Source organism: Acinonyx jubatus, chromosome E4, assembly GCF_027475565.1.
Source record: "Acinonyx jubatus isolate Ajub_Pintada_27869175 chromosome E4, VMU_Ajub_asm_v1.0, whole genome shotgun sequence".
Lineage (NCBI taxonomy): Eukaryota > Metazoa > Chordata > Mammalia > Carnivora > Felidae > Acinonyx > Acinonyx jubatus.
The window spans coordinates 55247899-55270452 of record NC_069395.1 but is presented as its reverse complement, the minus strand read 5'-3'; the positions used below and the strand labels follow the sequence as shown (position 1 = coordinate 55270452).

The 22554-nt window shown below is 40.8% G+C and overlaps 1 protein-coding gene across 1 annotated transcript in view; it reads left to right on the top strand.

The window, feature by feature from the left end:
• Positions 1–11588, top strand: part of MROH9 (maestro heat like repeat family member 9) — an 88520-nt gene extending 76932 nt beyond the window's left edge. Inside the window, exons 18-22 of the mRNA XM_015062283.3 lie at positions 2121–2273; positions 2375–2491; positions 3088–3190; positions 9262–9324; positions 10822–11588. Coding sequence (XP_014917769.3) covers positions 2121–2273; positions 2375–2491; positions 3088–3190; positions 9262–9324; positions 10822–11108 — 723 coding nt within the window. The 3' untranslated portion in view covers positions 11109–11588. The remainder of the gene's footprint in view (positions 1–2120; positions 2274–2374; positions 2492–3087; positions 3191–9261; positions 9325–10821) is intronic.
• The last annotated feature ends 10966 nt before the right edge of the window (positions 11589–22554 follow it).

The window sequence follows — 22554 nt, the reverse complement described above, 5'->3', positions numbered from 1 at the left end:
TGTTCCAGAAAAGTTGGGTGAAAGCAAGATATTTTAATAAGCAACAACACTTTGGTATGCCATGGAGAATCTATTTATTTTTAAACACTTCCATGAGTTGTTTGTGAACCAGAGAATTATTTCGTAGAAAATTATTTTGCCAAAATTTATAGGCTCTTAATTATTCAGGTTTCATTGAAGAAGGGCACAGATTATTAAATTATAAAAAAAGAATAAATTTAGTGGCAAAAATTATTTTCATAAGGACATAGTAATAATAATGGTAAATGGATTTATTGAGCATTTACTAAGTACCAATCACTATTCTAAGGGATTTTCATGGACTACCTCATATAATTCTCTAAACAACTCTATTACTATTATCCAGTTTACATGTAAGGAAAATAAAGCAAAGAGAAATGAATATTTGGCCAAGTTCACACAGCTAATAAGTAGTGGGAATGTCCATGTAATAAATTATTTTCAAAATGAAATCACTTGGGAAAAAAAAAAAAAACTAAACTAAACTAAATAAATAAATAATCAAACCAAACCAAATGAAAAGAGGCAAAACCAGAGAGGAAAGTACCAAATATCGATTTACCCTAAGTCATCCCTCGGACATAGAGTATTTGAAAACTACTGGATATCAATGAAACTATGACACTATGTGTCTCCATTTTTTAAAAAAAATTTTTTTATGTTTATTTATTTTTGAGACAGAGAGAGACAGAGCATGAACGGGGGAGGGTCAGAGAGAGAGGGAGACACAGAATCCGAAACAGGCTCCAGGCTCTGAGCGGTCAGCACAGAGTCCGATGTGGGTCTCAAACTCACGGACTGCAAGATCATGACCTGAGCCGAAGTTGGCCGCTTAACCGACTGAGCCACCCAGGCGCCCCACTATGTGTCTCCATTTTAAAAGAAAAGAATAATTTGCTCAAGCTTAATCTATGGGGAATAAAAACAGGATTTCATCAGGTGTGGGGCACTAAAAGCTCTTTCCACTGGTCCAGATAGGCTTTCAATAGTTAGCATATCTTCCTATAGACTAAGGATACAACCGGTAACTCACAGATGAATGCACTTTGTGGGTGTGTTACATTTGGCTGTCATTTTATGTCATTGGTGTTACATTTAGACTGTTGTCTGAATCCATTATTTTTAAACTGGGAGATTTCTCACAGAAATCTGAATTGTAAATGAAATACCAGAAGATTTGAGAATACTGGAGCCCACAAACCCATTTGGCAACAGTCTGCAGGAGCTTGGTGCCCTCTCTGAGAGAGGCCAGAGCCCTCTGCTTCAAGCCCCCCTCCTCTCCCTGCTACCTGCTTTGCTCGTTTACATCAGCTTCCTAGCCCCAAGGACATGACTTGATGACCATTGCTTTAGGTTTTAGCTTTCTTCCACATTTGTTACCTCCGGGAAGGAACATACAAAGCCACATTAGCCATTTGTATTTTGCTGGGAATATATCTAATATATTTCTGAAAACAGAAAGGAAAAGCAATTAATGAAATCATGAACAAAAACTGGGAAGTGATACGATATTTTTAAAGATTAACCTCTTCTCTGACTTGCAGTTTTTCTCTCCTAGCTTTTTATAATCCCAAAACCTTCCTATTTGGCATAAGCAAGCTCTTAGAAACCTGGTTCTTATGCCAATATGCAAAGAGTTCCCATTGGTATTCACCAGTAATCTGCAAAGGCCTCCAGCCTTTGAATGCACCATGGTTACTTTAAGCACCTTTATAGAAATTACTTCCAGGTTATACAGATTATTCCAATTTATATTTTTAGAACGTTCTTAAATACCGTCTTCCTGAATTTAAGAAACACTTTTCACAGGGAATTTTCATAACGCACCTGAATTTGAGTAAGCGAATCTTTATTTTCCAATCAGAAAAAAGCTGACTACTTAGACTGAGATGAATCTTTTCTAAAAATAAATGATAATTATAATTATATATGTATGTATGTACATATATCTACATGGTATATATACACATATAGTATATATACATGTAAATATATTTAAACATATATACACAAGTGTGAGATATGTATCTCCCACTGCTTAAAGAAAAAAGCCTTAGTAATATCCTCATATGTGACCTTTCTCTGTGTGCATATTGTAGAGTAATGAAGGCATTCGGAGTATGGCCATTCGACACTTTGGTGAATTACTCAGGGACATGAGTCATTACATGTGGATGCTAAATGATGTGGTTCTTGGAGGCTTGGTGCCCCTGATCCTGTTTTTGGAGGACACAGATATCAGTGTAGTTAAAGTAAGTCCTGTGATCGCATTTTTCCTAGTTTTGCATAGAATCATAGTGTTTTTGGTAACATCAGACGAGCAAATCCTCAGTGACCTTTTTCTGCTTCACAGGCATGTAGACATACATTAACAATCTGTACCTCAGAATTAAACTGGTCAACATCTTATTTGCTCAAAGACAAATATTACAATTTTGAGCTGGTGGTGCTCAACATCTGTAACAATCTTGTAAGTAACCCCACAATGTTTACTACCTTAGGAGTTCTAGAAATAACTTGAAAGGAGACCCAAAGTGATGAAAGGTGTGGCAGGGACAAGAGTGGACCCTGGAGAAGGAATGTGAAGAAAAGATAAGACATGAATAGTTACAAGCCAGGGCTTAAGACCAGAAAAAAATTAAATTTTCTGCTTCTTCCCCAACATGGATCGCCTCTGATTATCTTTCTCCAACCCACTTACTTTGAGCTACGGATGGTGATAAACGTAGGAACAGCATTTCAGATCACCAGAAGCAAAACTGGAGTTACTTTGTCATCATCTTAATGAGCTGGTGTTCTGGAAACCAGCATGAATTGCAGCAATAGACAAGTGGGACTGGAAGAACGCTACGCAAAAGTTGGAAACACAAAGTTGGGCTTAGGAATCATATAATAAACTGAATAACATCTCCAAACAAAAGGGTAAAGTGTATACGTAGAAATCTCCAAGGTTTAAATTGGTCCTAATTTGGTATAAGCAACCAAGCTCTTTTTTCTGGAAGCCTCTCTAGAAGAAACATGCTTTTGCCAATGACTGAGATTCCCTCCCCCCCATTTTATTTTCAGCTTGTTTCTCATGAGAACTACATTACAGATTTGATATCTGACACCTTGGGGTTCCTGAGAAGCTCCCGAATATATCTGAGGAAAGCATCAGTTATTTTAATTGGTAAATAAAATTCAATTCTCATTTTTTAATTTGCCTTACAAGGTACAGAATGGGGTAGCAGCTGGAAGTCTTTCTTAAAAAAATACAAATTTTCTTGGTTTATGAGGGGCAGCACCTGCCATGGTGGTATCTATTAATCAAAGTTAGATACGTGATGAGAATAGAGTTCTATTTGCGAACACAGTAAGTATTATTATACAAAGTGCATTCAACAGGATGAATTTCAGATTTTAAGATGGTGGCAAACCATTGCTAATTCTTCCCCTTCACTGCCTAAAAATCTACCCAAAGAGCAAGAAGAATATAAAAAATACAAATACCATCTTCAATAAAACAGGACAACTGTAACTACAAATTACAGATGAGGAAATGCTACTGAATCCAATAAAGTTCTTTCAAAAGTGTTGTGGGGGGAGGGGAGGTGCAGGAAGATTCTAACAGAGGACAACTAAAGTTTTTGATCTTGTACACACCTGACCAAACGGGTTTTGTCCCCCCTCACTAGTTTGTTACCATAAAGATCGAAATTAATAAACCTTTATTTGGAATGACAGGAAGTGAGCTCCCTGTTTGGTAGTGGGATCTTCCCTTGACCCTATTTAGCATCATGGAGTAGCAGGGGCACCCAGGACTGAGGAAATAGTCATGTCAGTCGGACTTGTAGAGAGGAGTCTGTCAGTCAGCGAAGGTAGAAGACAAATCAAACCAGGCTCATCACTAGAGCTCACAATCTCTCTGGGGCTTAGAGGAGCAACGCAACACAAACGTGCAGAAAATCCTGTGTCATAAGAACTTTATTTCAAACCGGAAAGAGCTCCTATCCTGAATTCTACCCTGGAACTTTCTGCAAACAGTCCTCTATAACTAATATTGCAAGATCCCAAAATAAATAATTGAAAAAAGCATTATCTTTCTACAGAGGTATTTCCATGGGGAAAATGGAGGACAAAAAAAAATTAGAAAATGTTTCTACAGACCAGATAAAAACCATGATATATATTTCTGTGAACCCAAAACTTTGTTATGTAAAGATCTAAGGTATAATGTCAACACACGGGCAGTATATGATAGGAGAATGGGATCACAGGAAAAATCAGCTTTCAAAGAATGGGGGGAAGGCGTAAGAAAAAAACTATATAACCATTAGTACACTATAACCAGCAGAAGAGAAAATATAGATTGTTGAGAACCTTAGGAAGGAGGGAACAACAGGTACAGGGTTGAGAAATGCTAGCAAGAGGAATGAAAACCAGCAAGAAACAGTTTGAAAAGCTAAGGGGCAATGAGCAATCCAGAAGATAGATAAAAGAAATGCCAACTATGCATAAATATCCCTGAAGAAGAAAAATGATTAGGGGCGCCTGGGTGGCTCAGGCAGTTAAGCGTCCAAATTCGGCTCAGGTTATGTTCTCATGGCTGGTGAGTTTGAGCCCCGTGTCAGGCTCTCTGCGGTCAGCTCAGAGTCTGGAGCCTGCTTTGGATTCTGTGTCTCCCTCTCTCTCTGCCCCTCCCCGACTCGCATTCTGTCTCTGTCTCTGTCTCTCTCTCTCTCAAAAATAAATAAATATTAAAAAAATTAAAAAAAAATGTTAAAGAAAATGATTAGAGCAAAAAGGCGTTCATTCCAAAGGTATAACTTAAGGGGCTCCTGGGAGGCTCAGTCGGTTAAGCATCCAACTCTCGGTTTCTGCTGAGGTCATGATCTCATGGTTTGGTTAAGTTTGAGCCCCATGTCAGGCTCTGCCTTGACAGTGCAGAGCCTCCTTGGGATTCTCTCTCTCTCTCTCCCTCTGTCTCTGCCCCTCCCCTGCTCATGCTCTCTGTCTCCCTCAAAATAAATAAACTTAAAAAAGAGGTATAATTTAAGAAATAAAAGAATTAAATAAACTGAGGTTTGATAAAATGTTTTTCAAGAAACATTTTATACAGAATGCAGCATTAAGACATTTCCTAATGAAGTTATGGAACTTCACAGTTAAAGAATTCTTTGAGCATTTAGCGGGGGAAATGTCATCTATAAGTTACAAAATAAGTAAATCTGGCCTTAGATTTCTCCACTTCGGTATTCAACCCTAAAATAAAGTAGAATTGTGCCTACAAAATCCTAAATGGAATGAAAAGAAGAGAGAGGAAAGAAGAAGGAAGGGAAAAGGAGAGAGCACCAAAGAGGGGGGGAAAGGAAGAAAAGAAAAAGAAATAAGAGTCCCGGGGGGCGGGTGGGAGATGAGTGAGGGAGGAAGGAATGAAAGAAGTATGGACAGATGAAAGGAAGGAAGGGAGATGGAAAAAGAAACTACAATGTGTGCAATATTTCTATGGAAAAAAAAAAAAACCTTGCAAGTATTACTGAAAGACACAAAGAAGATCTGAAAAAATAGAAGGGTATAAACCAAATTTTGGGAAAGAAAGAATCAAATTTAAAAACGTGCCAGTTCTGGGGTGCCTGGGTGGCTCAGTCCATTGAGCGTCCAACTCTTGATTTCAGCTCAGTTCATGACCTCAGAGTTGTGAATCCAAGCCCCGCATCAGGCTCCACAGAGCCTGCTTGGGATTCGCTCTCTCCCTTTCTCCCTGTCCTTTCCCCCCTCTCTAAAATAAATAAATAAACTTAAAAAAAAAAAAAAACAAAGAAAATAAAATGTGCCAATTCTTTCCTACATGGATCTATGCATGGAATGCACTGCCAATTCGAATATCAGTATGGCTTTCTTTTTGCAAAACTGACATGTTGATTCTAAAAATAATGTGGAAACTTAGCACGCAAGAATATCCAGGAAATTCTGACCAAGAGAAAAAAAAAAAAAGATGGGGCCAGGGGTGGGGGTGGGGGACTAGCTCTATCAGATATTAATACAGCTACAGTACTTAAAATCACATGGAATAAATAGACAAACAAGTAGAACAAAGTACCGTCCAGAAATAACTATCAAAACATGCAGTGTTTTAAAGTGAATCATTGGCTTTAACTAACAGGGATGAGAATATAGAATCTTCCTTAAATAGCTTCGGGACACCTGGTGAGCCATCTGGAATTTCAAAAATTATTTCATTCCTATCTTACTTACTTACTTCAAATAAATTCCAGATAGTCAAAGGCTCATATGCTAAAAATGAAACCATAATGATAAATAAAGTAGAATAGTATGGAAAAATTTATTGTATAGTCATGGGGTGGGCAAGACCTTTCTAAAGTAAAGGTCAAAATCTAGGAGCCATGAGGAAAAGATTGATAAACTATGAAAAAAAAGTAAATACTTCTGCAGGGCAAAACCACTATAAACAGTCAGAACCCAAATTGAGATGATACCACAAATGAAGGGTGAGTTCTCACTGTCCGAAGATTCTTTATAAATCCATAAGAAAAGACAAGAAATTCCTAAAAATTCCCATTGTCAGCATAGAATTCTGTACAAAATAGCTGACATTTAATAAAATAAAATTAAAAAAAAAACAGACATATAGAAAGAATTTTTTAATGCAAGAAAAAAACCAAACAGTGGAAATAGAATCCAGGATATACAATTCTTGAATGAGCTTTAAAATAGAAATTATAAATGTGTTTAAAAGATTAATAAAATGGAATGCATAATTCAGTGGGTAAAATTAACAGCAGATTAGAAAGACCTGAAAAGAGACTTTGAGAATTAGATCTGTCAGAATAAAATATTCAGCTTCAAGATCAAAGTTTGAAGAGATAAGAGTAGAAAATAGGAAAAGAGCATAAGAGTATGAGACATGGTGAAAAGGTGAGAAATACACATCCATAAGGAGAGAGGAAGAAGAATGAGACAAAAATATTTGAAGGGTAAAGGCCAAGAATTTTCCAAAACTGAAATAAGGTAATAACAAGAAATAACACATCTAGGTTTGTAAAAGGAAAATAAAACTTTTAAAATATGTAGATAAATAATTATATTTAAAAATATTTAGAACACTGGAAGGAATTCAGAAAAATTGTTTGAATTAATACATAAACTTAGCAAGCTTTCTAGACCCAGCATCAAAATACAAAGATCAATCAGATTTCTATACACTAAGAATAAACCATCGGGAAATCAAACTTTTGAAAATGCCTAATACAATAGCACCAAAAAATCCTGAAATAACTCAAAATAAAACTACAGAAAGATGCCCAAGATGGGTACGCAGAAAACCAGAAAACCCTGAGACAATTTTTAGAAACTTAGATATATAATGTTGGTGGACTAAAGGATCAGAGAGTATGGTACCTTCGACTCTTCCCCAAACTGATCTGTAAATTCAGTGCAATCCCAAACAAAATCTCACCAGGGGCTCTGAGTGTGAGTGTGTGAGTGTGTGTGTGTGTGTGTGTGTGGTGTGTCTGCGTGTGAAATGAGACAAGCTGATTCTAAATTTTACATGAAAATGTAATGGTTTGAGAATAGCCAAGATGATTTAAGGAAGAACCACAACGTTGAAAACTTATACTACTAGGTAGATATCAGGACACAGTATACATTAAGGTAATGTGGCAGTGGCATTGTGATCGAATGAAGTCAAGACACTACCCCCCCCCGCCCCCGCCACACACACAATTATGATACAAGTGACCCTGCACAGCAATAGGGAAAGGACAGTGTTTGCTTTCATGGTTCTGGGTTAATCACACAGGGATATAAAAAATATCTTGACTCCTATTTTATGCAATATAATTACAGTTGGATCTACAATCCAAAAGTGTAAGAGGTAACACAATAAAGCTTCTAGAAGTAAATACTGAGTAGTAGGATACCAGGATGACCTTGAGACAGCAAAGATTTCTTATAAGGACCCCAAAATTCACTAACCATAAATAAAAAGAGGGTGAACTAGACTACATTAAAATTAAAGACTTCTGTTTATTAAAAAAAAAATGGAAAAGTTTAGCCCCAAAGCAGGAGAAGAATTTGTAAGGCATGTAACATTTAAAAAGATTAGTACCCAGAATAAAAACGCCTACGAATACATAAGTAAAGACAACTCAATATAAAAACAGGCAAGGGACTTGTCAGAACAGGCATTTTACAAAAGAAATATAAAAGTGGCCAATAAACACTATATAAAATTCTTATTAATCATGACCAAAACAGCAAAGAAAATCACAGTGTGATGCCACCAAATCCATGAGAATAACTGAAAGGAAAAAGACTAACAATGTCAAGTGGTAGGAGGCAAAGCAATGGAAATGTTCATAGTTACAGATGGGAGTGAGAATTGATACAACCACTATGGAAACGGTTTAACAGTAACGATTAAAGGGGAAGATAAGCATATCCCTTCGCCAATAAGTCTTCTGCTAGCTACATACCAAACATTAATGCGTACAAATGCATACTAAAATTCATGTACAAGAATGCCCATGATAATATCATTATTCGTATAGCCTCAAATTGTTCAGCAGCAGCAGAATGGATTTTTTTAAATGCTGCATTCATAAGATGGAGTATCACATAACAGCGTTCAGCGAACTTTTTCTGTAAAGGAACAGATAGTAATTGTTTTAAAATATGAGTACTGTCTGGTCTCTGTCAAAACTACTCAGCTCTGCCATAAAAGTAGAATGGATAAAAGTAGCAATGGATAATACATAAATATATGAGCCAATGAGCTTGGCTTTGTTCCAAGAAAACTTTATTTGCCAACTCCTGATATGTAGCAGTGGAAATGAATGAACTATTGCTTCATTAAAGAAGTTGGATGAACCTCCCAATAATGCTCAACAACAAGTTGAGCTAAAGAATAATCTAAGGGGTGGGGGAGGAGATTGGGAAGGGCATGCCAGAGACTTCTGGAATGGTGGCAGTTTTTCTATTTAATGACCTAAGTGGAGCTAGAAATGTTCTCAGTAATCATGCACTGAGCTGTGCCAATATGATTTATGCACACTGATACACATAAATATATCTCCATAAAAAGTATCATTAAATAATAATTATTTGAAAGCACTAAAAGGTGTTCCGAGGATAATCTAAGACATGGTTTGCTTTGAGGAAAGCTCTGGAGGCAGCTAGATTAGAGGATGCATTTCCACAATGTATTTTGGGGTCACTCTAATACTGCTTTGTGCGTAGGGTACTTGGCAAAATCAGGTGGCCATTTACTGCTCAGAGATGAAATTGAAGTCATGCTTGAAGGTAAGTGTTGAAGTTATAATGAAATCTGTATTATGAGTTATGTATAAGTCTAAATGAATTCACTGTCTGTGATTCAATTCACATATGTGTTCTATAATGGTGCCAGGGACGGGAGGAGGGTGGTAGGGAGGAATCAATGGAAAAACTAGGTTAAAGGGTATCTTTATTCTTTTCTTTTCTCTTTTCTTTTTCTTTTCTTTTTTTCTCTTCTCTTTTCTCTTCTCTTCTCTTCCTTTTCTCTTCTCTTCCTTTTCTCTTCTCTTCCTTTTCTTTTCTTTTCTTTTCTTTTCTTTTCTTTTCTTTTCTTCCTTTCCCTTTTCTGCTTCCCTTTCCTCCCTTCCGTTCCCTCCCCTTTCTCCACTTGCACCGGAGAGAATTAAGGAACAGTGTTTGCTCTCAAGATGTCCGAACTTTGGCATCTCTCTCTTAGCCTCTATTTCCTCATCAGGATCAGATTTACAAACAGGTGGGATAGAAAATAGGGTGGCAGTTTCCCTCCCTTCTGTGTGTGTGTGTGTGTGTGTGTAATAGACTTTATTTTTTAAAGCAGTTTTAGATTTACAGCAAAATTGACAGGAAGGTACAGAGATTTCCTATATACCTCCTGCCCTCACAATGTTGCACAGCCTCCCCCACCATCAACGTCTCCCCCACTCCAGATGTTTGTTACAACTGATGAACCGACATCGACACAGTATGATCTTCCTTTTTTATTCCCTCATTCCCCCCATTCACTCATTTCTTCAATACCTACTTGTGGACAACCTGCAAATGCTAAGCCCTGTAATTCTGCCTCCGTGTCCTCAGAATCTTCTTTCTCTCCCCCTTCTCTTCCTGCTCCTTCTCCTCCCTTTTCCACATCTGTCCTCCCCTCCCCCCACCATTTCTTCTTGTTAGGAAGAAAATAACTCCCACAAGCCTGGTGTCTGGATATTAGCCTCTGACATTAGCCTTTTGGTATATGTATTATCTCAGATATTTTTAAAGAATATAAGCTATTATATATTTATTTTTTGAATTATCAAAAAGTTGTGTAACTTTCTCATTTCCTCATATATTCATGCCAATATTCATATATTCATGCCAAGAAACAGGGGTTTGCATCATCGTGGTAATATGTGTGTGCCATTTCATTTTATGATATGACGGATTTTTACGTGCTTCTCTGTTGATGAATGTTTAGACAGATTCCAACTTTTCTCATTATTATGAGTACTACTGAGCCTCTTGATGAATATATATTTATGCCATGTAGCAGAATGCTTAGCACATGACAGGCACTCAGTCAATGTTTAGTGAGAATTCCTATTTTTCTTTTAATGAGGTCTGGTGGGGATAGCAGATAAAACTTCCAGGCTGCTTCTAGCCAAAATAGTGAAATTTAAGGGTGGAGAGGAGAGAAGGAGAGACTCTGTGAGACATGGTGTTTGTTCAGGGTTTGAGCTTCTCGACCACAAAAGAGACGTCTTGAACTAAACGTTCTTCTGCTCTTAACAGCTATTGACAGAGTGCTTTGGGATGAAGATCCCATCATCAGGCAGTTGGCAGAAATCACCCACAAAATTTTTAAGGAAATAGCCCATAGATTGACGTCCTCACATGTTAAACAAACCTTCCGAAGATTATTTCACTTCATCTATATAAAAAAATTGAAGCCTCTTTACAATTATAACTGGCCCAACAACCTGGCCAGCAGTCCTATGAAGATTAAGGAAACCGATGGTGACAAGGAAGGACTTACCGATGAGAATTATGTATACATGTTTGTAAAGAATGAGACTTGAAGAACTTCCCAGAAGAAGAATGATTTTCCTTTCCCACCTGATAACTTGAGTCTATAGGTACGTGCTTTTCTGAAGGATGCTGGAAGCCTTTCCTGTCGCTTCTTAACTCTCTATTCAAATAGAGAAATCTATTGCTTCTTTATGTTTGATGCTGAGCAGAGAGTTCACCTCATCAAATCCGCTAATAAAATTGAAAAATCATATAAGCAAAGCATTTGATGAGAAGCTCTTGATTTTGATCAAATCAACCTGCGTCTACTGAACCCCTTCCAAGTACCAGGCACGATGCTAGGCGGTGGGGACATCTGGATGATATAAACAGGGTTTCTGTTCTCAGGAGAGTCACAGCATGGCTGTTTCCATCCTGCTTGGGCAAATGCTGCCCAGGGCAGTTTCAACAAGGAAGGAACGGAACTTGCACTGCAGGACGAAGGGGAGCCCCTGTATTCTTGCATTATTGTTGGAGACACTGAGGCAAGAAGAGTGTTGGGGGAGAGCTAGAGACTTTGTTAAGGACACAGGCGGGCAAGGAAAGAGTGGGGAGAGCTGAGGCCTGAGGGGAAGATGATGCTGTGCCCATCACTTTAAACTTTTTGAAATGAAAATAGGATAACCCGTCCTAGTTAGTGGTGACCATTGCCCTCAGGATCTGGTGTCCCGCCATCCTGACCCATCAGAAAGTCCTCAATGGTCTGGCCTGACCTGTTGCTTGGGCTCATCTTTCATTCCCCTCACCGTACCTCCCTCCCACCCTGTGCTCCCTCTCTGGCATCAACCCCTCCAGCCACAGGAAACTACCGGTAACCCCTACGGTTCAGGTGTTGTGTCTTTGTAATGTGTCAACTCGCAACGCTCGCACATTTCCACTGCTTCGTGGGCCCACCGCACTGGTGTGGGGTAGCAGTCACTGCATCTGCCCTGGGGTCCTCCTTCCACCTCTCTGACTTTTGAGCCAGTGGGTTTAGTTCCATTGACAAAGGACACCAGCTTCTCCTGTGGGACAGCCATGGACGGTAGAAGCCATAGAGACTACCGCCGCTCCAAGACTGTGGGTTCTACCCCGTCCTTGCTGTCCTACTTTACACCCCCCTTCCCTTCCCAACTGCATTGAGCTTGAGACTTCAAGCTTGGCATCAATGTGAAGACGACAGTCTTGCAGAGACTACGTCCCCCATGGTTGCTTGCAGTCACATCCTTGGTCGTGCCTCTCTAATTCAACCCTGACCCGTGTATGGGAGATGCACTTTCCAGGCCCCTTTGGAGTGTTGCTCCTTAATGCTTTTTTTGTTTTGCCTTAATGCTCTGTGTGCTCTCGTTGCATTTACCAGCTTGTAGTGAAATTATTGCTTTTTTTCTCTTCCTGCCCCACAACATTGAAGTTTCTTAAAGGTAAATGCTGTATCTTATGCCTGGTGGAGTACTCTAGAGCCCCACGGTGCCTGGCACGGGATGAATGCTCAGTGAACGCATGCCAATGAATGAAGTGCTAACAGGACATGTTGCCCCCACGCTTCAGTGAGAATTTTCAGATATTAATAAGTGTTGGTTAATATTAAACATAATGAAAGAATGGATACTTTTAATTTACTCCTTAGTCCATATTACTTCATTCTTACCCAGATGTTTCAGACCTCACTTCTCAAAATCAAAGCAACTTCCTTTCCCACCTTTAAGCAAGCAGGATACCTAGTGTGGTAGGCTACATAATAACCCTCCTAACGATATCCAATTCCTGATCCCCAGAATCTGTGAATATTTTACCTTCCGTGGCAAAAGGAGCTTTACAAACATGATCAATTAAAGGATCTTGAGGTGAGGAGATTAGCCTGGATTATCCAGGTAGGCCAAATATAATTATAGGTTCTTTATAAGAACAAAACGGGAGGCCAGAGAGGAAAGAGATTTTTGGAGATGCAACATCCTTGCTTTGAAGCTGGAGGTAGGGACCAGAAACCAAGGAAGGCAACTCTAGAAGCTTAAAAAGGCAAGGGAATGGATTCCCTCCCAGAGCCTCCAGAGGGAGCACAATGCTACCAACACCTTGATTTTGTTCCCAGTGAAACGCATTTTGGACATCTGAACCCCCAAACTGTAACACAATAAGTTGATGCTGTTTTAAGCCACTACATTTGGCAGAGCAGAAATAGGAAACTCAGATACCTAGATTTCTACGAAACAAAGCAAACCAAAGTAAACTCTAACTCTCCCCACTCAAACACACACGCACACACACACGTACGCACACAGACAGCAATGAGTATAATGGACCTTACGCAAATGTCGAGGTTTCTGTAAAATATCTGATATTCTGTGCTATTTATACATTAGACATGCTCTTCAGAGTCCATTAGGCCACCCCATCCTCACACCCAACTGACACTATAGCCTCTTCATCATCTCCCGGCTCTCTCTCCACTTTCTCCCTCCCACCTCTTCTCCCCACCCCACCACCCACCACCCCGAATTCCTTGACTTCCCAGGAACCATGAGCTCTTTTCACTTTGTTGTAAAACAGTTGGCTCTCCACAGGTTCCAACTCTAGCCTGAACTTCCATATGCTCTGAAGACATAAAGGCCTTCTTGCAAAACGTCCTATCTTCCTGAGGTCCAATTGTGATTCTAAATAAATAGCACATTCCCTGCTGGCACATGTCTGTGTTACTGCCATTTTCAAAAATTTTAATAATTCTTGCAGGCTTCCCCATGGCAATCATGAATGTGACCTTTGGTGCTGTGCAGAACATGGCCACCATCCTGGAATACTCACCCCTCACTCTCTGCTCTCCAGGGCCACTGGCTTTCTCATCTCTGTGTGACCCATGCATTAGGGCCTGCGCTCATGCTCTTCCTGTGCCTGAAACACATCATCACCCAGCCAGTTAGTACCCATCTTTCTTTCTTTCTTTTTTTTAATGTTTATTTATTTTTGAGGGAGAGAGAGAGAAGAGGAAAGGCAGAGAGAGAGGGAGACAGAGGATCTGAATCGGGCTCTGCAGTGACAGCAGAGAGCCCAAAGCAGGGCTCCAACTCACGAACCATGAGATCATGACCTGAGCCAAAGCTGGACGCTTAATTGTCTGAGCCACCCAGATGCCCCCCTACCCATCTTGCAAACGCCAACTCAAAATTCATGTTCACAGAACCCTCTATATGCCTCTGTAGCACTAACCACAATTACTAGAATAACTAGGGTAATAACTAGGATAATTACGGAACAAATTAATGGAAAAAAGTAATTTATTTTACAATGAGTTGCCTATGCCCTGATCCCATTGCTAAAACGTCAGCTCTATAAGGTCATGCACCGTGTCGGCTTGGTCGCCCCTGTATCTGCCAGGGGCCTGGCACAGTGCCTTATGCATAATAATATTTAATATATATTTATCACATGGATGGATGAATGAATGAACGAATGAACACATAACCAGGTTTTCTGATACTAAGAGGCTAGATGTGTTGGTAATAATAATAATGGGAAGACTCAGCCAAAGCTTGATTAGGTACATTGTTGTGGCCCCTGGTATAAGGAATGGGCTACCATTTGTTGGATACCTACTATGTGGTCAGCATTTGTCTTATGATTATCTTAATTCATTTTCACAATAACCCTGGAAAAGGTATATTTTTGCCCCATTGTGCAGATGAGGCACTACCGTATACTCTATTAGCTTTGATGTCCATGGAGCTGGAGAGAATGTAAGTGGTCCCTGGTGAGGTCACTGTTCCAGAAAAGACCACTGGCCTCTCTTCAATGCAACAAAATGATGGTGGCACCCGGTCAGGGAAGGAAATAGCCTCCCACTGAGATACCCTCTCTAACTCTCAGTATGTTCCTGTTGCACATTCTGCCCACTTCCTTCGAACAAAATAGCGACAGAAATTGATAAAACTGAGTGGCGACTATATGCCAGACACTGTACAAGGTGCTCTATTGTACGATCCAAATTTATTCTTCCAAATATCTCAGCAGTTGACTCTTATTACTGTTTCCATTTTACCCTTTAGGAATCCAAGTCTCAGAAAGGTCGTGTAAATCGTCACCATCTTAGGGAGAGGAAGATAGAATATTTAGCCTCAGGGACTCCAGACCCAGGGATCTCAATCACTACCACATTGTATTTGCCTTTTAGGGATCGATTTTTCCCACTGGCTATAAAACCTCGTTATATATACTGGAATCACTTGGACAGTTGTTTGTTTTTAAAATTTTTTTTTAACATTTATTTATTTTTGAGAGACAGAGAGAGACAGAGTATGAGCAGGGGAGGGGCAGAGAGAGAGGGAGACACAGAATTCGAAGCAGGCTCCAGGCTCTGAGCTGTCGGCATAGAGTGGGGCTCGAACTCACAAATCGCGAGATCATGACCTGAGCCGAAGACGGACGCTTAACTGACTGAGCCACCCAGGCGCCCCATGTTCGTTTGTTTTTTAAATAACAGCAAGCTGACTTTAATCTAGACCATTTACATCAGAATCTTCCAGTCTGAGGCCTGGGCATCAATGTTTTTTAAGATTCCAGCTGGATGGGGTGCCTGGGTGGCCCAGTTGGTTAAGCGTCTGACTCTTGATTTGGGCTCAGGTCATGATCTCATGCCTCATGAGACCGAACCTCACACCAGGCTCTGTGCTTGGGATTCTCTCTCTCTCTCTATCTCTCTCTCTCTCTGCCCCTTCCCTGCTTTCTCTCTCTCTCTCTTTCAAAATAAACATTAAAAAAAAAAAAAAAAGAATCCAGGTGATCTAGAGGGAAGACAATACTATAAATCAATGTTATCAGTTCATCCTGGAGACTGGATTTAGACATTTGTGTATCCCCAGCATCCAGCACTGTGTCTGACATGTGAGAAAAACCTTATAAAATGTATCTATGATTTATTGTGCCGTAGGAACCAATTAGACAGGAACCAGTCATTTATAAACAAACATTTGTTAAGTATCTAGTGTAAGCAAGGCACTGTCCTGGGGAATAAGGATATAAATAAAGCATTTCCAGATACATGATTCTAATAAGATATTGCCAGTCAGTTCTTCTACAGCGCGGTGAGCAGCAGGAAAAGAGAGTCTATTTCCCTGTAAAAAGAAAAAGTACCTAAATTCTAAGCAGAGCTCCTGTGTGGACTAGGATAGTCAGGATTCTAAACACTGATGAAGTAAAAATTAGATGTTTACTACACTTATATCAATTTTCTTACTTTCCAGCAGATTTTGCTTTCATTGCAATATCTAAATGGACATTGATGTCGAGTTAATAGAAGGCAAATTACGTGCATGGTGTTGAGGTGGAGGCAAAGATCACGTGGGCAGACAGGAAGGCACGTCTGATAAAGAACGGAGTATTTTGGGCGAGGAAGTATTGTGGTTGTCTTAAAACCTGGTGGCATTCAAAGTGAACCACTACTCCAAGGTCTCCCTCTCGGAATAATGATAGAAGAATCTAGACTCGCATTGAGGAGTCGTGGGGTTGAGTCTTGCGCTCTCCGCTTACTAGCTCGAAGCCTTAGGTAATGCACTTCATTTCAGGTTCTCTTGCTGTGAAATGGAGTTAATATTCCCCAGGAAACAGGATTATTATGAAGCTTTCACAGTGTAATTATAGATGAACGCCTTAGAATGGATTGTGTTAACATAAGGCGTTGGGTCAGTAAAGGCCAAATCCCTACTGCAGGTTTTCCCCCTTATTCGGATCCCTGAGAGTGGTGGTTATTCCTGGAAGCCTCTCAGCTGGGAGAGACGTTCTCTCCATGCACCTTCCCTCTGTTCACACCCCTCCCTCCATCCTCAGCTATTCAGGCTGCAGGGACTAAGAGAACGAATAGCTGGGTGATCTTTCGCAGCCGAGCTCCCTCCCTGGATTGTGCGCTGTCCGTTGGCCTCTCACTGATTTGGGAGTCACCACTAGAAGTCTTGCTCCTTTTGTCGGACCCCCCAGAGAAAACCCAGGCACGTCATTCTCCTGAGAAGTCTTCAGTGAGTCCTTGTTCTCAGCGTGAAATTCTAACTCCTGAGTTGGGCAAACCTTCCCTCTCCTGGCCCTGCTTATCTTCTCTAGACTCGTTATGTCCCGACCTCCTATTATCTATGCTGCTGTCTTAAGGGACCACATGCAGCTGTCCCCATACAGCGATTGGGAGCCAAAACTTTAGAATCTGTCGGCCTGGATCTCACCGCGTGCTAGCTCTGCGTGGGTGCGGGCAGGATCGCTGACACTTTTGTGTCTCAGCTTCCTCCTCCATAAAATGGGGATACGGATTGTACCCAACTCTTTTTTTTTTAATGTTTATTTATTTTTGAGACAGAGAGAGACAGAGCATGAACGGGGGAGAGGCAGAGAGAGAGGGAGACACAGAATCGGAAGCAGGCTCCAGGCTCTGAGCCATCAGCACAGAGCCCGACGCGGGGCTCAGACTCATGGACCGTGAGATCATGACCTGAGCCGAAGTGGGACGCCCAAACACTGAGCCACCCAGGTGCCCCGGACTGTACCCAACTCTTAAAGTGTGATGACACCCATCTAACTTATCCTAAGATAGTACGCAAAAGCCACTTAAGTACACTGTCTAATATTTAATCATTCATAAACATTACTACCATTGTTATTACTAATTTTATTATTGTTCCTGCCCTTAAAACCCTCTTCTTCCTCTTTCCCTTTAAAATAATAGAATCAAGGGCTCCCATTTATCACAAGGCTATGAATTTCAAGGTACTGCCCCCAGGAATTGTAAACATAGTGTTTTTATGTTTCACTTATCACAAGAACTCTAATATGGCCCTCACTTTATAGACATAACAACTGAGGCTCAGAAAGTTCAAGTGATTTCAGCCTGCTTCATCTGAATCATGTTTTTACTTCATTAATTCCCACTTGATTTGGGGATTTGGCTAATTCTTCACCCCCTCCTGGTGCCTTTCCTTGGCTTCCTAAGACTAGCGGCGGTGTCCCTCTGTGCTCTCCGCCAGAGTCACAATATCTATGAGAGCAGATTTTAACTGCTGCATTCAGGGGCGCCTGGGTGGCTCAGTCGGTTAAGCATCCAACTTTGGCTCAGGTCATGATCTCGTGGTCCGTGGGTTCGAGCCCCGCGTTGGGCTCTGTGCTGACAGCTCAGAGCCTGGAGCCTGTTTCGGATTCTGTGTCTCCCTCTCTCTCTGACCCTCCCCCGTTCATGCTCTGTCTCTCTCTAGAGTCTCAAAAATAAATAAACGTTAAAAAAAAAAAAAAATCAACTGCTGCATTCAGATGTTTTGTCCACTAGATGGGAGTCTTTTGAGAAAAAGAGTCTTCTGTGTTCATGCCCGTGCACCTGGTAGAGTGCCAGATTCAATGAAAGAGCCAGCGCAGAATAAAGCAATGAGACAACCCTTAGGGCCCGAGGAGAGGGTGCTACCAAAGGAATAGGAATTTGTGAGTAGCCGATGCTGCCCTGAAATCGAAAGGAAGCTTTAGCTGACTTGACACCAGCAAGGGCCACCAGCCTGATGCCCCTGGGCTGGGCCCGAGGGCCTGCCGTTGACATCTGGGATCAGGAATGTATATCACAGTGATCGCAACACATCTTCGGTCTTCACAGCCCATCTCCTCTGAAACATATCCGAAGCCCTTTACACATTTGCAGGGAACTGACAAGCACAAAGTGTGCCCGTCCCCGTACAAGTTACCTCATATACATTTCACCTCCTGCAATCCTCACGGTAACAATTTAAGGCGAACTTTATTATCCCAGGCTTGCCAATGAAGAAAATCTCTAAGATTTGACTAAGGCTAGAGACACCAGATTCGCACACAGCTCTGCAGGATTCCACAGAGCCGGCTTCTCCCAGGATGTGGCTGGAGGTCCTCTGGCCTCCTCCTCTGGCCATGTGACAGGTTGTTCCCAAAAGCCAAAATGCCAAAGCACCTGGTATGTTAGTTAACAAGTCAATGGTACCTGAACACTGGGATTCTCAGGGAAAAAAAATTACATAACAGTGTGTGTGTCAAAAGTAGAAGGAAAAAAGGTGGAAACAAACCAAATGCCCATCAACAGATAAATGGGCATACAAAGTATGGTTTATTCGTACAATGGAATATTATCCAGCCATAAAAAGGAATGGAGTGCTGACACATATTACAACATGGATGAATCTTAAAAACATTATGCCAAGTGAAAGAAGCCGGCCACACAAGACCACATACTGTATGATTCTATTTATACAAAATTTCAGAACAGATAATTCGAGAACCAGAATGCAGATTACTGGGGCCACAGCAGGGAACAGGAAGAAATGAGGAGTAACTGTTTAATATATAGGGTTTCCTTTTGGAGTGATGAAAATGTCCTAGAACTAGGCAGAGGTGGGACGCCTGGGTGGCTCAGTCGGTTAAATGTCCAACTCTTGGTCGTAATCTCATGGTCGTGGGTTCAAACCCCACATCAGGTTCCACACTGACAGCAGGGAACCTAGTTGGTATTCTCTCTCTCCCTCTCTCTCTGCCCATCCCCTGCTCATTCTCTCTCTCTCAAAATAAATTAAAATAAAAGAAAACTTTTAAAAAAGAAAGAACTAAATAGAGGTGATGATTGTACAAAATTATGAATGTGCTAAATGTCATGAATTTGTACACTTTTAAATTAGTTTAGATTGTGTGAATCTTACCCCATATTTTTTTAAGAAGACCGATAGAAAATGGCTCCACTCTCCCTGAGCACTGAGAACACGACCCAACATCCCGACCAAGACCACTACCCTTCCTGAACCACGGTCTGCACACATAGTGATGCTTTTTGCCTCTACTACAATGTACATGACTCCCCCCTGCCCATGATGGCATGGCCTGGGAGGAATCTCTCTCAAATCTCCCTCCTGCTATGCGACCTTAGGTGCATTTCGCCTAGAGGGCAAGCATCTGGAATCAGAGCCTCAGTGTGTCCTTACGAGGCCCACAGATCAGCCAATGAATGTATTTGGCGAGTGAGGCCAGTCTGCAAGTGAAGGTTTCAGAGCCTAAACCCAAAGACAAGCTACTTTCTACGGTTGTGGACATGCTACAGGGGATGGTTTGCCTATATTCGGTCTGTGCCTATCATGGCAACTAAGATATCTTCTTCCTTTTGAAAAGAAGGGAGACAATGTATAACTTCTGAATACGGAGTTCTCTGGTGAGGAAGGTCTTAGGAAGTGATTTCAAAGCAGAGGAAAGCCCTCCACGGCGGAGTCTGCTGAATGTCCCCACATAGATACTTAGCTTCTCAAGCAGAGACCAGTCCCTTTAAGACTAGAGGTGGCCAAATTTCATGCCAATGGAAGGCGAGTAGAAGCAAAGTGTACAACTTTGACATCACTTGCTTAAGAGGAAATCCCACAGCCTGGTCATCTGCTTTGTGTCTTTCGGCCGGCTGCATGTGGAGGTGGAACTCAGCTTCAACCCTGCAGACAGTAACACGCTCTTTGGACTAGGGCAGAGCCCCCACTAGCCTGGGCATCTGGATGGCTTCTCAGTAGACCCTGTCCATCCCGTACTTTTATATGACACAGAAATAAACAACTATCTTCACTCCGATGAATATAGCCCCACTCCGAACACCCAGCTCAAACAGCCCAAAGTTACACTTTAAAATCTTTCATCCTTCGCCATAAAAACTTCTCTGTTGAGATGTCAGTGCTGTACCTTAAGGCTTATCATAATGAAATAGTACTCATCAGTTGTGTCTTCAAATAAGTGAGTTTAAAGGATTCTTTCTGGAGGAGAATGAAGAACATAACACAAGTCTCCCATTCCGTCAGAATGTACCCTTTCCCCCAAGAAAGACAGTAGTTTCATCCACTTAATGCTCTCTGCTCGAATCCGGTGACTTCTGGGTGATGCGGCCACTCCTCAGTGGACGTGGCTTCCCGTAGCCTGATCTGATGTACAACGCGCTACTCTTCATGGGACAGACAACAGCAGAGCTGTATTCCGATCCTTTTTTTTTTTTTTTTTTTGCATAGTGCAGAAAGTGGACAAGTCTATAAAAGCTTGGATTTTATTAGCATAATCAGTTTAATAATAGAGTTTGTAGCAGAGTGATGTGATCGATAGCAAGTCCTTGACCCTTTCTAGCACATAGGAAGAGGGAGATTTCCCAGAGTCCTTTGCAGTTAGGTTGGCAAGTGCCGGTCAAATACGAGTGAGCGACGAGTGTCACTTCTGTGTTGAGGTGTGAGCACTAGATATGCTTGCTCTTCCCTTTCTGCATCAAAGGTCATTTGTGAAAGATGATGGCAATATATCATGAAAGGTCCTTGGATCCTTGAGTCTCCATTTGGAGGATAACGTCCCAGAGAAAGTGTCCAACCCACATTATGTGAGTAAAAAATATGCTTTTAATGTTAAACCATTGGATTTCCAAGTCTGTGTATTCCCAAAGTTTATCCTAATTATCTTGACTAACATAGCATCTCATGTGGAATTCAGATATATGGGCAAATGTTCACATATGATGGCTGTCTACAAATCAAACAATAGATTAGTTGAGACATACGGTCTTCAAAACATTTTTATGTAAAACTTTCATATTTCTCTATCATTACATTTTACCCTCAGTATACACATTCAATGTTTCCTTAAAATCTTACGTTTCAAATTATCTGTTTACCATTTTGAGTATTCCCTTTAATATCTCAGCAACTGTCAGGGCACCTGAGTGGCTCAGTGGGTGAAGCGTCCGACATCGGCTCAGGTCATGATCTTGTGGTTGGTGGGTTCAAACCCCATGTTGGACTCTGTGCTGACAGCTCGGAACCTAGAGTCTGCTTCAGATTCTGTATCTCCCTCTCTCTCTGCCCCTCCTCTCTCTCTCAAAAATAAATAAGTATTTTTTAAAAATTTTTTAAATAATAAATCAGGAACTGTCTTTCAAAAGTATCTTTCAAAAGCATATTTTCAAAAAGTATGTAAAGTGAGAATTCTCAAACCTTAAAAACATTACTTGTTATCTTAACAAAACTCGTGCTATGGGAAAGCAAAAAACCTTCAGTATTTTTCAGAGTAATAGTCCTATGAGGTTATCCCTTAAGTAGTTTTAACCGATCACAATGATTTATGTCTTTAATTCATCGATCCATAATTGAAACACTTTATTCAAATATCATCTAGACTAATTTTTATCTCCCAACGTGCTACACATCTATGTCTACTTTCAGTATTTTCTGAAAATGGTCATTTTTATTTTTATTTCATCTGAACAGTCCCCAGCATTCATATGAAGGGAGGTTGATGGGGGCTGGGTCTGTTGTCCAGAATAGCTACCGTGACTTTTCTATGTGGCTTGGGCTTTCTCACAGTCCTAGGAGTGAGCCTTCTAAGAGAATGGAAGGAAGCCATATCACTTTTATGACCAAAATGTCACTTGTACAGTAGCCACAAGCAACCGGGATGCTTAAGGAAGGAGCTTAGAACCCATCATTCAATAGGAGTGTCACAGTA